The sequence below is a fragment of the Cavia porcellus genome, unplaced genomic scaffold (genome assembly GCF_034190915.1).
Source record: "Cavia porcellus strain 051 isolate PalLab524CR breed Dunkin Hartley unplaced genomic scaffold, mCavPor4.1 scaffold_22, whole genome shotgun sequence".
Classification (NCBI taxonomy): Eukaryota; Metazoa; Chordata; class Mammalia; order Rodentia; family Caviidae; genus Cavia; species Cavia porcellus.
In genome coordinates, this window is record NW_026947505.1 from 28964289 (window position 1) to 28977304 (window position 13016).

Here is a 13016-nt window from a genome sequence, read left to right on the forward strand (position 1 = left end):
CCTCTTTCTCCTCCTTCTTCTTCTTCTTTTTGTTCTGAGGACTCTCTCTATGTTCCCTAGGTTGATGTTTGACTCTGAAGCTAAGTGATCTCCCTACCTCAGACTATTTAGGAGCTGAGACTGTAGATACACAGCACTGTGCCCAGTTCTGGTCTGCAACTTTGCTTGACCTTGCTAAGCTCTTACAGACTGTAAAACACAGGCGAGTTCCGAATGCCCCATACCCCTGTGTTTTGTGTGACAGCCACATTTTTAGATCAATTCTTTCAAAATAGAGCAGTGTTTCAAGAAACTCTGCTATACTTCACGTTCAAAACATTTCCCAAGCACTCGTGCAGAATAAGCTTCTATGACAGGAATTTCTTGAGAGCCACCAGGAGACAAACTATCTATTTCATGAAAACGGTTCACTATCTCCTTTCCCCGGGTGATGAAACCCAGTTAGCAGAGCTCTGTCCTGGTGCAAACCCTCTAAGCCTTAATGATTGAAATGAAACAGACAGCTTGAATTTCACCTCATTTCCCCACTCCAAGCCTTCCCCAGACCACACTGAAACAGAAGGAGGATCAGGCTGTGAAAGCAGCATTGGACACAGAGGGGGTGCTGAGCACGCACAAGTCCTGGGGTTCATTCCCAGCACAAAAACCAGCGACCAAGGAAAATGAAATAATCGGAAAGACTACAGGATTCTAGGTGGGAGAATGCATAGAGCATTCTGTATAATACTGAAGTCAATGATTTATATTCATGTAAACTAAAAAGCGATCAGCTTCTCGTTAGCCCGTCTGCCTTATTTGACCTGACAGGAAAACATTACCAGAGCTGTGATATGGGCAGAGTCAGCAAACACACTGAGGTCGAATTTCCCCACCAACGGGTGATGTCAACATCTGAGACAGATTAAGTTCTTTTTCATTCTTACTTTATATCTCATCTATGGGCAAGCACACAGCTAGAATACATTGGATTTCTAAGCCATTAGCTGAAGAGCAAGAAGAAGCCAATGATGTAGGGACACATGAGTTCAAAAAGTCATTCATTCATTCAACAAAAGTTGCCTAAGAAGAAGGGGCTCTGCCACCCTAGGAAACTGGTTCTCTGTCTTCAGGGATCTTCCCACCCCATGGGAGCTACAGAGAGTAAACAGCGAGGTGGCTGTGTGTGCTGGGGAAGTGTGCTCAGGTGGAGCTTGGCGATAGCCCTGCAGTTTGTCACTTCCAAAGAAAGCACAGATGCCATTAGAGCCTACAGCATGTTTTCAGGATGTATGATCACATCTGTCTTGCAGAAAACTAAGACAGAATTCTGTTGGAAGTATTTCTACTAGCCATACTTGAAAAATATGCCTCTTCATATCTATGAGAGGGAAAAAAAATCTCTCTGGGTGGTGGTCCCAAGTACAGGGTGGGATGTGGTCACAGCCATCAGTAGGCAGTGGGGGTAAGGCTGACCACCCGATTTTGAATTCTGGCTACTCCTCTTCCTAGTTCTGTGACTTCATGCACCTTATCATCTCAGACCTATGGTTTTCTTAACTGTGAAATGAGCTTAATGAGGGTTGTTACAAAGTGCTTTGAACAGTATGTGACCCTTAGTACATGCTCAATAAACATCGTTTGAGAATACTTCACGGGTTTCCCATTAGGAAGAGAGCTTGTCTTGTTCTGTTTTGGTTTGTTTTGAGATGGAGTCTCACTACACAGTTTAGGCTGGCCTTAAATTCGCTGTATAGCACAGGCTGGTCATTCTCATATTTCTCCTGCTTCAGCCTCCCAACTGCTGGGATTACAGGAGTCCTGTTTATGAAACAGTGGTAAAGAATAACCACTTTAAAGCCAAGAGTACAGCTCAGCATAAGTGCCTACCTGGCAAGTACAAGGTCCTGGGTTCGATACCCAGTAACTAAAATAGAATAAAATAAAATAAAAAGAGGATAATCAGTTTAGAACCAGGTGTGGTGGCACACACCTGTAATCCCAGCACTCTGGGATTGAAGTAGGAGGATTGCATGTCAAGGTCAGCCTTGACTACACAGAGAAACCCTGTCTCAGAGACAGACAGACAACCTCAGAGGGGATGGACTTCATTTTTCAGCTTTGCTGGAATCAGCAACTTAAACCAGGAACTGGATTTGAAACCCGGTTTTGTTCCAGCCACCTACTACCTGTATGACACATCTACTTCCTTAACCCCAGGACACCTTCCTCTTCTGTGAAATTCATGTAATAACAGCACTTACCCTACATTTTTTGTGTGTGACAATTTAAATGTGTGACATGCTTAGAGTTCATACATATAAAGCGTGCCCAGGAATATCACTACCATGTAACAGTTATTACAAGAGATTGTTATTAAGAAACAAAACAAGGACTTGTTTAAATGCACAGTCGTGAACATCGAGTCAAGACAACATCTTGTCAAGATAATTGGCTCTGCAAACACAGAACACTGCATTGTGTCCTTACTTTATCTGCGGCTGGATGAACGAACGAATCATGAAATGCTGAACTAGCCTGACCACACGGTGAAGAGGAAAGCATTCTACACTTGATGTGATGCTTGTTTTAGCCCCATTCTGGTTGGAGTAGGTGATTCATTCCCCAGGTATGGGTTTGCTCATCTTGAAATAGGGAAGTCAATGAGGGGACTTCTCAGTTTCATTCTGAATCTCAAATTCTCTACGGCTACATATCCTTTGAAATTTGACCAAAGGTAAAATAGCCATGAGTCTAGAAGTCTTTTTCACATACCTATTGTATTTCCAAAAAGGATTATAAAGCTCAAAACAATGTTGTTTGTGTTTTTTAAGTCATTATGTAAGAATCTGAGTCATGAACAAATCTTTAAATCATAAAAGTAGATTACCTTTAGCAAAATTGATAACATTTAAACCTCTTGGAATATCAGAATAAAACCGATAGGACATTTTTTCATTCATTTTAAGGAAATTTTTGGAGTTTTTGAAAAAATTAAACAAGCCTGGCATGGTGGCATGTGCCCATAATGCCAGCAATCTGGGAGGCTAAGGAGGATGGAAATTTTCAGCTCAGCCAGAGAAACTTAGCAATTTAGACAGACCCTGTCTCAAAAGTTTTATTTTTAAAGAGCTGGGATGTAGCTCAGTGCTTAGACTCTGGGTTTAATCCACAGTACAGGAGGGGAAAAAAAAAAAGGACAAAACACAGCCTATTCTATGCTAAGTCACCATTAACAAACAGAGAGTGAAAGTGGAATTCCTATCTACTCTTTGCCCAGCAATTCTCAGCTAAGTGAAATTAAGCTGATTTAGCTGAGCTTTTAAAATGCAAGGCTGTGTAAAAGGCCTAAGTCTGGAGGATTTGGGGCAAGCACCATGCTCAGGCCGCCTGCACTGCGGGCTGTCGGGGCACAGAGGAGGTTTGCTGCCGAGGCTTGGGGTCTTTATAGGTTTTATGCATTGGGTAGTGGCATACAGATTTCACTTTGGGGAAAAGAAAATTATTCATGGAGAAAAAAAAGAAAAAGAAAGGAGCTAACGGTGGTTTGAAATCAAAATATCTGGATTAAGAATACGAGATGTGGTTTTGAGTGGAACATGTTCGATTTTATCCTGGCTACTCCAGATGCATGACCTTGGACCAGTTGTTTAATCTCTCTAAACCATGGTTTATGCATTTAATACTTTTTCTTAACTTACAGGTTTATAATGAGGATTTGAGACCATACCTGGCAGTGCCAGAAACACAGCACCAATAGACAATGGCTAGAGTACAGCCACCAGGACAGACATCTGTGTTCTCCTCTGTGGCCTCTTAGGCCCTCTTGAGAGTGTCTTAGGGGCATAGGAAGCACTCTTTACGCCTTTTGCAATCAAAATTTAGATCCCATTAAATTTAGATCCCCTTCTTTTTAATGAACCCTAAAAAAAGATCTATTCATGGTTCAGTGTGGGCACTGGACAAAGGTTCACTTTGTAAGATCAGCTAGGTTAAAACTAAAATATGCAGAAATTGTGGAACTTCAACAATAGCATGTAGGAAAATGGACTATTCTTGGCCTTAAGCTAACACTTTATATATAGCAGATGAATGTATATGTAAAATACATAGAGAGGGTTTTCAAAAAAGGTCTGGAAAGTAAGAACACCAATATGACAGTTAATTACCCCTGGGAAGGGGAGGAGGACAGGAGAAGAGGTGGAATAAACCTCAATGTCATTTTAATTCTTCACATATTTATTTGTATAATAGTTGTACAATTTGAAAAACAAAAAGCAAACAAATGACAACAACAAAAATATCAAAGTTAAGTCATGGTGTAAACTGCAATGAGCATTTATTTAGAATACAGGAAAAAAATGAGGAATAAATCCAAGTAGACAAGAATCAAAGAATTCCTCCCTGGGGCTGTCAATGACTTGGTACACAGTCACATTGTCCTTAGCTAGGTGTCCTTGAGGAGCAGAGAGAGCAGAGGGGTGGGGGGAATTGCCGATCCTACCTGCAGCAACTGACAGGCCCAGGTTAGAAGGCAGGTGAAGTCACTTGCTGGTTATCTTGAAGCAAACGCTTTCTCCCTGCAAGGACTTAGATACATGCACGTACTGATTTGGTCTTGGCAAAAGTCATGATCTTCAGAAGCACTAGTTAAAACTAAAATATATTGGTAAATTATACTTCTAAGCAAAATGAAGCCAGATGGTAAATTAGTATTTCTATAGTATATGTTCATGGCAAAGAAAATAAGAGATAACTTTTAAAAAAATCTACATGAAAGCAATGCGGTTGATTAAGGATATCTGATTGAAAGAGTCCTAAACCGTGGCCCTGGAGCCTGGTATGTAGCTCAATGGTGGAGTGCTTGCATAAGGTCCTAGGTCCTGGGTTCCAATCCTAGAACTAAATAAACTAAAATATCCCTAGCATCATCAAATAAGTTAATTGAGATGTGCACAGTAGACTGATTGTAGTCCCACAGCTCTAGAGGCTGAGACAGGAGGACTGCTTCAACCCAGGCAGTAGGAGATCAGCATAGGCAATATAGCAAGACCCCCTTCTCAAAAATAACAGGAAAACTGGATTAATCAAAAGGGAATTGAGAGTGTAAGTACTGAATAAAAAGGTCATGGCATTTTTTTTTTTATTAGCAAAGTAGCTATTTCTTCTGGGAAATCTATCTTCACAAAGAGGCCTTTCCCTTGCAAAGAAATATTTTGGCCACAAGAGAACTCTAAACAGTGTGGTGCTACTCTGTGGAGTTGTACTGACTTCCTGTCATCCAGCTTGCACACTCAGCTAGTGAAGAGATGTCCCTTGCTTGGTATGTGCACTGCACAAGATTTTGGTTTCCGTTGGTTTCAGTGGACCCAGGGACTCCTGGGGAGATGTTGCTTGACTGACAGAGAGCTCAGTGTGGGAGCCTCAGCTAGCCCTCTAGTTGGACCAATCATGCTGTTTCCAACCCAGGCTCCCAGCTTGCCCATTTGGTGCAGGGAGGTCATCCCGCCCAGCCTGCAATTCATTGTGTTCTGCTGGGAAGTTAGCAAGGGCTGTGATTCAGGCATGGCACAGAAGGGACCTGAATGAAGGAAAGGAGGAATGAATGGAGAGAAACATTTGGAGGAAAGTACCCTAGGGAATCAAAAAGGATAGGGCAGCTGGGAACTACAGAAAGCTCCCTGGCTTAAAATACACTTTCCATAAACATGCCACTCACCAGTCCTCTAACAATCATTCACTTCTTACCCCCCACTTGGGGATAAATTTGCAGAATTACAGACCACTAGTGTGGCCATTAACAGCGAATTGAGTTTATTGTGAAACACACAAAAAGGGGGAAAAAAGTCCATTTACAATCCATGCAACACTATTAACACTATGAATGAAAGAACAAGGAATTTCAGTAAATATATATATAGCAGCAAAATCTTAAACTGTTACTCAAATACACCCGCACTCTCTTAAAAAAAAAAAAAAGACATACTAAGCAAAGGAAAGATACATTATGCAAAACTGAGACAACTTGAAATAGAAGATTAAAATGTTGGATTCCATCATTTCTGAGAAAGGTCACTCTAGTCCCTCACTGTTTATACATAGATAGCTGATGACTGGCTAAATGCATCTGTGGGGCAAAGCTGCTCCTTCAGACTAATGAAATGAGAATGCAGCACTTGAGCAACAGCAAAGGAAAGGTGTGGAAAAGTTGGACCCTTCAAAAACGGAAGAGAGAGAGAGAGAGAGAGAGAGAGAGGCAGATAGAGAGAGAAAGATAGCCTGAGAGATCCTTAATTAGCCCAACTCATTTACTGGCCATAATTGTACTCAGGCCAGTTCTGCTGAAACTACCTGGTAATCTTTGTGGTGGCTTTGGTTGAGAAATCCCATTCCCAGCTCAAAGCCTCTCCAAGGCACCTCACCCCAACCGCCTCTGCCCAGTGCAACTCTTCCTAGCCCCCCTCCTCCCCACCCCGCCCCCAACAGATTGGAATCCAGGCAGGACCAGTCCTCACCTTGACCAACACTAGCGGCAGCTTTCCTGAAGGGCTGACCAACCAAACCTCAGGATCACCTCAGCAAGCATTCTAAAGCATTTAGGAGAAGCACGGAAAACAAAAGAAGCAAACAACCTGTCCTTACCCGCTTCTTAAAAAATTGGAAGGCTGAGCATTTCTTGACTGGAAATCCATTCATGTCTTTGTTTACCATTTTCCACAGTGGCGACTTCACGGTTATAGATCCAGGGTGGCACCCGCCTGGCTAGGGCATCCGTTTCCCTTTGCTCTCCTCGAGACAGTGAATGAAGACCGAGCGGGATGGAGACCAGCGAGGCTCAGGTCTTCACGCGCACATTCTGCAGCACCAGCTACTGCAGCAACCGCTCCTCACTTTCAGTTGCTCCCGACGGTAGCTTTTCTCTCTCCATCCTTGCTCCGAAATGCAGTCATCACGGTTACAGCGTCGGGGTGCAGGACGGCTGCGGGATGTGGGGTCTCCAGGGAGATGCTCCGGCCGGCCGGGCGGGAGAAGAGTCCCCTCCCCGCCCCCAGCTAGCTCCGCGGCCGGGCGGGGAGCGAGCGAGGCGCCGCTCCAGGTGATGCGCTTCTGGAGGCTGCTCGGGAGGAGAGCTGTTGTTGATTGTGCAAGTTCCAGTGGGAGCTGTAGTTAAGCAGCTGAGAGAAGGAGTGAGGAAGAACAGAAGCCAGAGGGAGGCAGGGAGGGAGAGCCGCGCCAGAAAGGCAGAGGGAGAGAAAGCAGTGAGGCTAGAGGAAGCCAGCATTCATGCACCTCTGATAGGCCAGGGGATGGACGGAAGACAGCAGGAGTGCAGGACACGCGGGACAGCGGACCCCCCTGGCAGGGGAGTCAGTCGCCTTCTCTGCTTTCCTGTTAGAACATTTAAATTAGTTTCATACGAAATGATGACTCTTTATGCTCATTCAGGTTCTTTGGATACCCGTTCCAATATAACAGGCTCTCCACAGCAATGCAGCCAAGGTGCTCCTGACTTGTGCAAATGTGAAGAAAACTGAAATCGAGTGCAAACATTGGTGTAACAATGGGAGATCTCAGAGACTCTTCTCCAGCCTCCTCTCCCTAACAGGTCATAGTAAAATGGGCAGGGGGGAAGGTATTTGTCTTTCTTCATTAAAGAAACCTGGTGAAAATAGAAATGCAACGGACGTGCACAAAGTATTATTATTATTATTTGCAGAAATGCACAGAGCAGTGCCAAAAAGTATTACTGAAATCCACTTAATGGAATAGAAAGTCTGGTGAATAAGGAACCAATTTTTAGTTCCTGTCAAGTGAAAATGTATCCCCTAATCTTAATTATGCGATCCTGTGTACATCAAATTCATGCAAGAAAACCACTTAATGTTGTGGTTTATTTTTTTGGTTTTTACTTCTCATTGTTGATATTTTATGGGAGTTTAAGCAACAGTCCATAGCTGGATGGAGAAAGCAAAGAAAATGAACTTGGCATCTGACAGGCACTGCTGTGACATCAGCGTGTGGCTTTCTGCCAGTCACCTGACCTCACTGTGCCTTTCAAATGCTGCCTCATCCGGAAAATGGAGGCAAGCACTCATTCTCTCTCTCTCTCCCCCATTCACTGATTTGGTTACTTACTTGTTTGCTGTATCACTCCATTAACCCAGCCAATCTAGACGTAGCAGATGTCCCCAGGATACAAAGCCTTTCCATGTTCCCCATGCAGAAATATAATCATAAATAAGGAAAAGGCTCAGTGTCAGTGTGATGCAACTAATAGTCACTTTGCTTAAAACAACAAGCTTGACATTGTTAAACTATTTATGTGGCTGTCTTGGGAAAAAATAGAAACATGCAAGTTAGTTGGGAGAAGAGATGTACTGGTTTCATTGAAGCAGAGTATGAATCTCTACTGTTGGGTCAGATTTTGGGGGGATAACAGTGAAATTTTGTGCTCAATACATTAAGTTTTCCAAAAGGAGAATGCAATACAACCAAACAGTATGATGACTGAGAGAAAAAGAACTATTCATTTTGGAGTAGTGCTTTGAGTTGTCAAAAATGCAAGACTGTATTATGTTATCTGCAGCCTCGCGATAGGTTTTAGGGTTCTCCTAGAGTTCATTTAAGATTGTAGTAGTTCAAGGGGAATTATTTTGGGATGATAAAAATGTTCTTTTTTCATGATTATGGTGCTGGCTACAGATTACATCAAAACTCATAAGACTTCATGAAAAGCTAAGATTTGTGCTGCATGGAAATTCTGCAATGGACCTCATTAAAAGTAATTATGATCTGGGCATGGTGGCATAGGCCTGTAATCTCAGCACTCTGGGAAGCTGAACCAAGAGGATCACAAGTCCAGCTTGGGAAACCTAGCCACTTACAGAGATCCTGTCTCAGAACAAAATGTAAGAAAGGGCTGGAGATGTACCTTAAAGTGAAGGCTCTGGATTCAATCTCTAGTACCTCAAAAAAAAAAAAAAAAAAAAAAATCCTTCCAACAAACAAACAGAACAATGGTACCATTCAAGTTATTGCTTGTTCCCCAAAAGTATTACAAACAAATTTTTACCAGATAAGCAATCTGGTGAGAAGGGGCCCTATGATCTTGCTTTGACACTAGTTTTCCGGCATGCACACTGGTTTTAGGTAGACTAGCCTTTCTTGGGTGTAGAAAGCACAGATTGTGGGGGAGGAAGTGAAGAAGACAAAGCTAAATACTGTTGCCTCCAGCCCCACTTAGCTCTCCTAACTGAGGCTACCGTTATCACCTAGTCCATGCAAGAGACTAGGAATATAAAGCTCAGTGGTTTCTGACACTAAGCAACTCTCAGCCTAGAACAGAATTGCACATCTATCTCTGTAAAGTTGTTTTGTTTTGTTTTGTTTTTTTGGTCTTTTTCCTTTTTATTGGTACCAGGGATCGAACTCACGACTGCCTGTTTGCAAGGCAGGCGCTTTTGCCGCTGAGCTAAATCCCCAGCCCCGAAAGTTTTAAGTCCATGCTTGTTTGGAAGAGGGCATGGTGGTGATGGGGAACTGGGGAGGCCTAGGTTTTCCTTAAAAGGATGATTCCAGTACACAGCCTGGAAAAATGCTAGATGAGGAAACAGAAACACAGAGCAGAGATTCTGAACAGGTAAAGTCATCCGTTATTTCAGATTGTATTTTGGTCAGTGCAATGATAGAGAAGTGTGTTTAATGTTCTGTTGGCTACTTAAGGGAAAATCAAAACACCTTTCACCTCACTCTGACCTCTATTTTCATAAAGACCCAGAATGACTACTATTTACCCAGTGTCTGCTTTGACAGGTCATTGTTAATAAGCTAGAAAGGAATGTAGGCTATTTCTTGTAATACAAAAGAAAATAACCACTGGGTTCTTGCAACATCTGTTTATTGTTTCAATTTAATTAACACATGTATTTACTTCTTTTGCTCACTAAACATATTTATTCATTTTTGTACCCTCAATATGGGCCCGGCGAGGCACTTGATGAATGGTTTTCAAATGAATTAAATGCAAAAAAGAAAAAAATTAAGGTTGATATCAGTGATGCTGGCATGGGATTCTTTGCAGAAATCACTAAATAGCTCGGAGATTCTTAAGCCATTATGTTAACTCTCATTATAATCATATCCTTAACATTTTTTCCTTTAGCCTCAGTGACATTGTGACCCTGGAATAATGCTTCTTTCCATTTTATGGAAAATTCTAATGTTAGAAGCAGAACCTTGAACCTCTAGTTGCTTTCTTGTAGTATAGCCCATTTTCTTCCTTCAAATACACACACAGATGGGGGGATTGATGGCCAGTGTATTTCTAAAATGAAAAGAATTCTGTGTTTATTTAAAGATCTTATTCTTAACCTAATCAGGTAATATTCAACGAGATCACTCAACTCACTTGTTGAGGTCTCAATTTCCTCATCTATAAAATAACAGTAAAACATTGTTCCATCTATATCGCAAGGAAATTGTCAGTTTCAAATCATACATGTTTCATGGCTAGCCTGGATTACAAAATGAGTTCAAAACCAGCCTGAACTGTATAACAAGACTGTCTCAGACAAACAAACACAAATTATATGTGGGTGTGCTTTGCAAAATATTAAGTCTGTGTTTTTGTAAAGCAAGAGACAGGTACTGCTGTAGTACTTTTTAAAAAGTCTGTATTTCCAGAGATTAAAATGGTTTGGTATAGATATTTAGTTGTTGAATGGAATGTGACTTTTTTTTGTCCTGGAAAACACAAAAGATAATAAACAATAAAAAGTCTGTTTAGTGATAAATATCCCTAAGGGAATACAAATAGATCATGACAAATGTTTTGCATTCTTATTTGAATTGGATGATTTTATCATGTGCTTAGAACTCCAGCCACAATGATGGTAATGTATATAATTAGGAATCAAGAAACTTCCCTGACTTTGTTTGTTTGTTTGTTTGTTCACTAGGATACAAGCCCAAGGCCCTAAGCATTCTAGGCAAGCACACTAACAACTGAACTGCAGTCCCAATTCTTTGGGTTTGATTTTGTACATTCAAAGGACAAACAGATCACTCACTTTTAAAAAAAAGAATTGTAGAATGTTTCTTTGGTTTCGTCAAATCAGATATCTTTCACTTAATTCAGGCATATATTACAGGAAAGTGATAAAAGAAAAATCAAACTAAAACATCATTTTGTTTTTATTAATATTTTCTTTGAGAGGCACATAATCAACACCAGAATGAGTAAAGTGGTAGAATTTTGCATAAAAGATGCAAGAAGTGAAATATTATGCTTGCTTTTCTAGGAAAGAGATTCAGTAAGAATTAAAATGCTCCAGCCTGCAGTTTGTTATCATTCTAGGTTAAGAGAAATCATATGAAGCTTGCTCTAGAATCAGTATTTATATCTTTTTCTTTAATAATTTTTAAATGTCCTAGGGATCAACCTGGAGCCTTGAGTATGCTGGGCAAGCCCTCTGCCACCTCACCCCCTCACCTATTTTATTCTAATTGGCAAATAGGTCAAGCAATATTTCCATTGTTACTTGACACCGAATAGCAAGAATGTGCCAGACATCACATTTATAAGAAAGAGAGCAATCATTGTAGCACCCTATATATGGCTTGGCAATCCCACTGAATCACAACCTTTGTCCACATGTAAAGCATGCTGTATTTGTGCCAGGGATATGGTTTTGGCCAGATCATCAGATAAACTGGTCTTTTACTTGCTACCTGAATCATTTTCAGCTGTTTCAGAATTACGAAGTGTAGCTCCTCAGTTCAGGAGAAGCTGTAGCAGCAACTAGAAACGCATGCCGCCTCCCTACACCTCACCATGTTCCTTTCTTTTTACCTGAGCCTGCTCCCCCACGCAGGCGCCCACACTCCTCTCTCTGTTTTTTTCTCTCACTGGTTCTATGTGATAAAATGGTGCCAAACATGTTTATGACATAGTCTCTCCTGTCACAAAAGCATAAAGAAATCTGCTCTCTTGTGGCAATGTGACAACATGTAGCCCAAGGGGACAAATCAATTTGTGAGAAATTGCTCATTTGAATATTAGTGATAATTCAGTTAACACCAAAGATAAATTTTACACTCTTCCAGATTTCACATTTATATGATTATTCCTCATCCATTGTTTACATCATAGAAACAATTTAGAACCTTCAAACATTGTTTACTTGAAAAAAAATATATTTCTTTGTACTCTCTTTTGATTTGACCTTCCTTGTTATAATGATCTCTTATCTCCTCATTCAGGTCATTTTCAAAGACTCAGTAAGACTTTATCATCCTGGAAATCTCATTGATAGAGAGATCTCGGAAGCATTACCAGTATGCATGCTCAAACAGAGACCCAAACACATATGTACACACCCAGTGGGAATGAAAACCATTCATCACTTGTGAATTGGATGGGCTTATGTGTGACCTTGAGGTAGCAATAGATTTTGCAGCCTTTTTTATAAGATACATTTTTTGGTATTACTAATTATGCTGCTCTTTTTTTTTTCTTTCAACATTCAGCCTTTCAGATCGAGTTCAAATGATCTCTTAACTGATGGACCAGAAGGTTATATTTTCAATTTAACTTACCAAAAGATGTTCATTAGCTACCTTTCTATGTGCAGCACAAACGAACCATGGCACAGGAGGGTTACCCCTGTCAATCTTCTCCTGGGCTACGTGCGTGACAGAATAGGCTGCTGTGTTGGTATTGATTAAAATACTCTGGAGGCTAATGAGCAGCCAGGGTTCTGTTTCCCCACTGTGTAGGCATGGTTTTCAGTTTTATCTCTTTGTGCACCATGAAACAGAGCTGAGGGGATTTATCAGATCATTCCAATCAGCTGAAGCTTGCAGAGAAGGGAGAGTGAGGGGGGCAGATAATGTCCAGAAGCAGGAACCCCTCTATCAAAGAGACAAAGAACCCACTCAGGAGCCTTACATCCTATTATTCCAGAAAATGCTGTGCCTTAGGGGAGGATCAATCCCTGAACATGATTGCTCTCAATTTGACATTCTTTCAGTCTACCTGA

At 41.3% G+C, this 13016-nt stretch overlaps 1 protein-coding gene and 1 long non-coding RNA gene across 2 annotated transcripts in view; one reads left to right on the forward strand and one right to left on the reverse strand.

Annotated features, from left to right (window-relative positions):
- The window catches only part of Sgk1 (serum/glucocorticoid regulated kinase 1), a 115280-nt gene extending 108388 nt beyond the window's left edge, over positions 1 to 6892 (reverse strand). The window contains exon 1 of the mRNA XM_003468448.5: positions 6619 to 6892. Within this exon, the coding sequence (XP_003468496.1) occupies positions 6619 to 6687 (69 nt within the window). The 5' untranslated portion in view covers positions 6688 to 6892. The remainder of the gene's footprint in view (positions 1 to 6618) is intronic.
- Positions 6893 to 6901: 9 nt separating this feature from the next.
- Positions 6902 to 10769, forward strand: LOC134472083 (uncharacterized). Its single transcript, XR_010041911.1, has 2 exons — positions 6902 to 7072; positions 7423 to 10769. It is a non-coding gene; the product is annotated as an uncharacterized LOC134472083 (long non-coding RNA).
- Positions 10770 to 13016: the final 2247 nt, after the last annotated feature.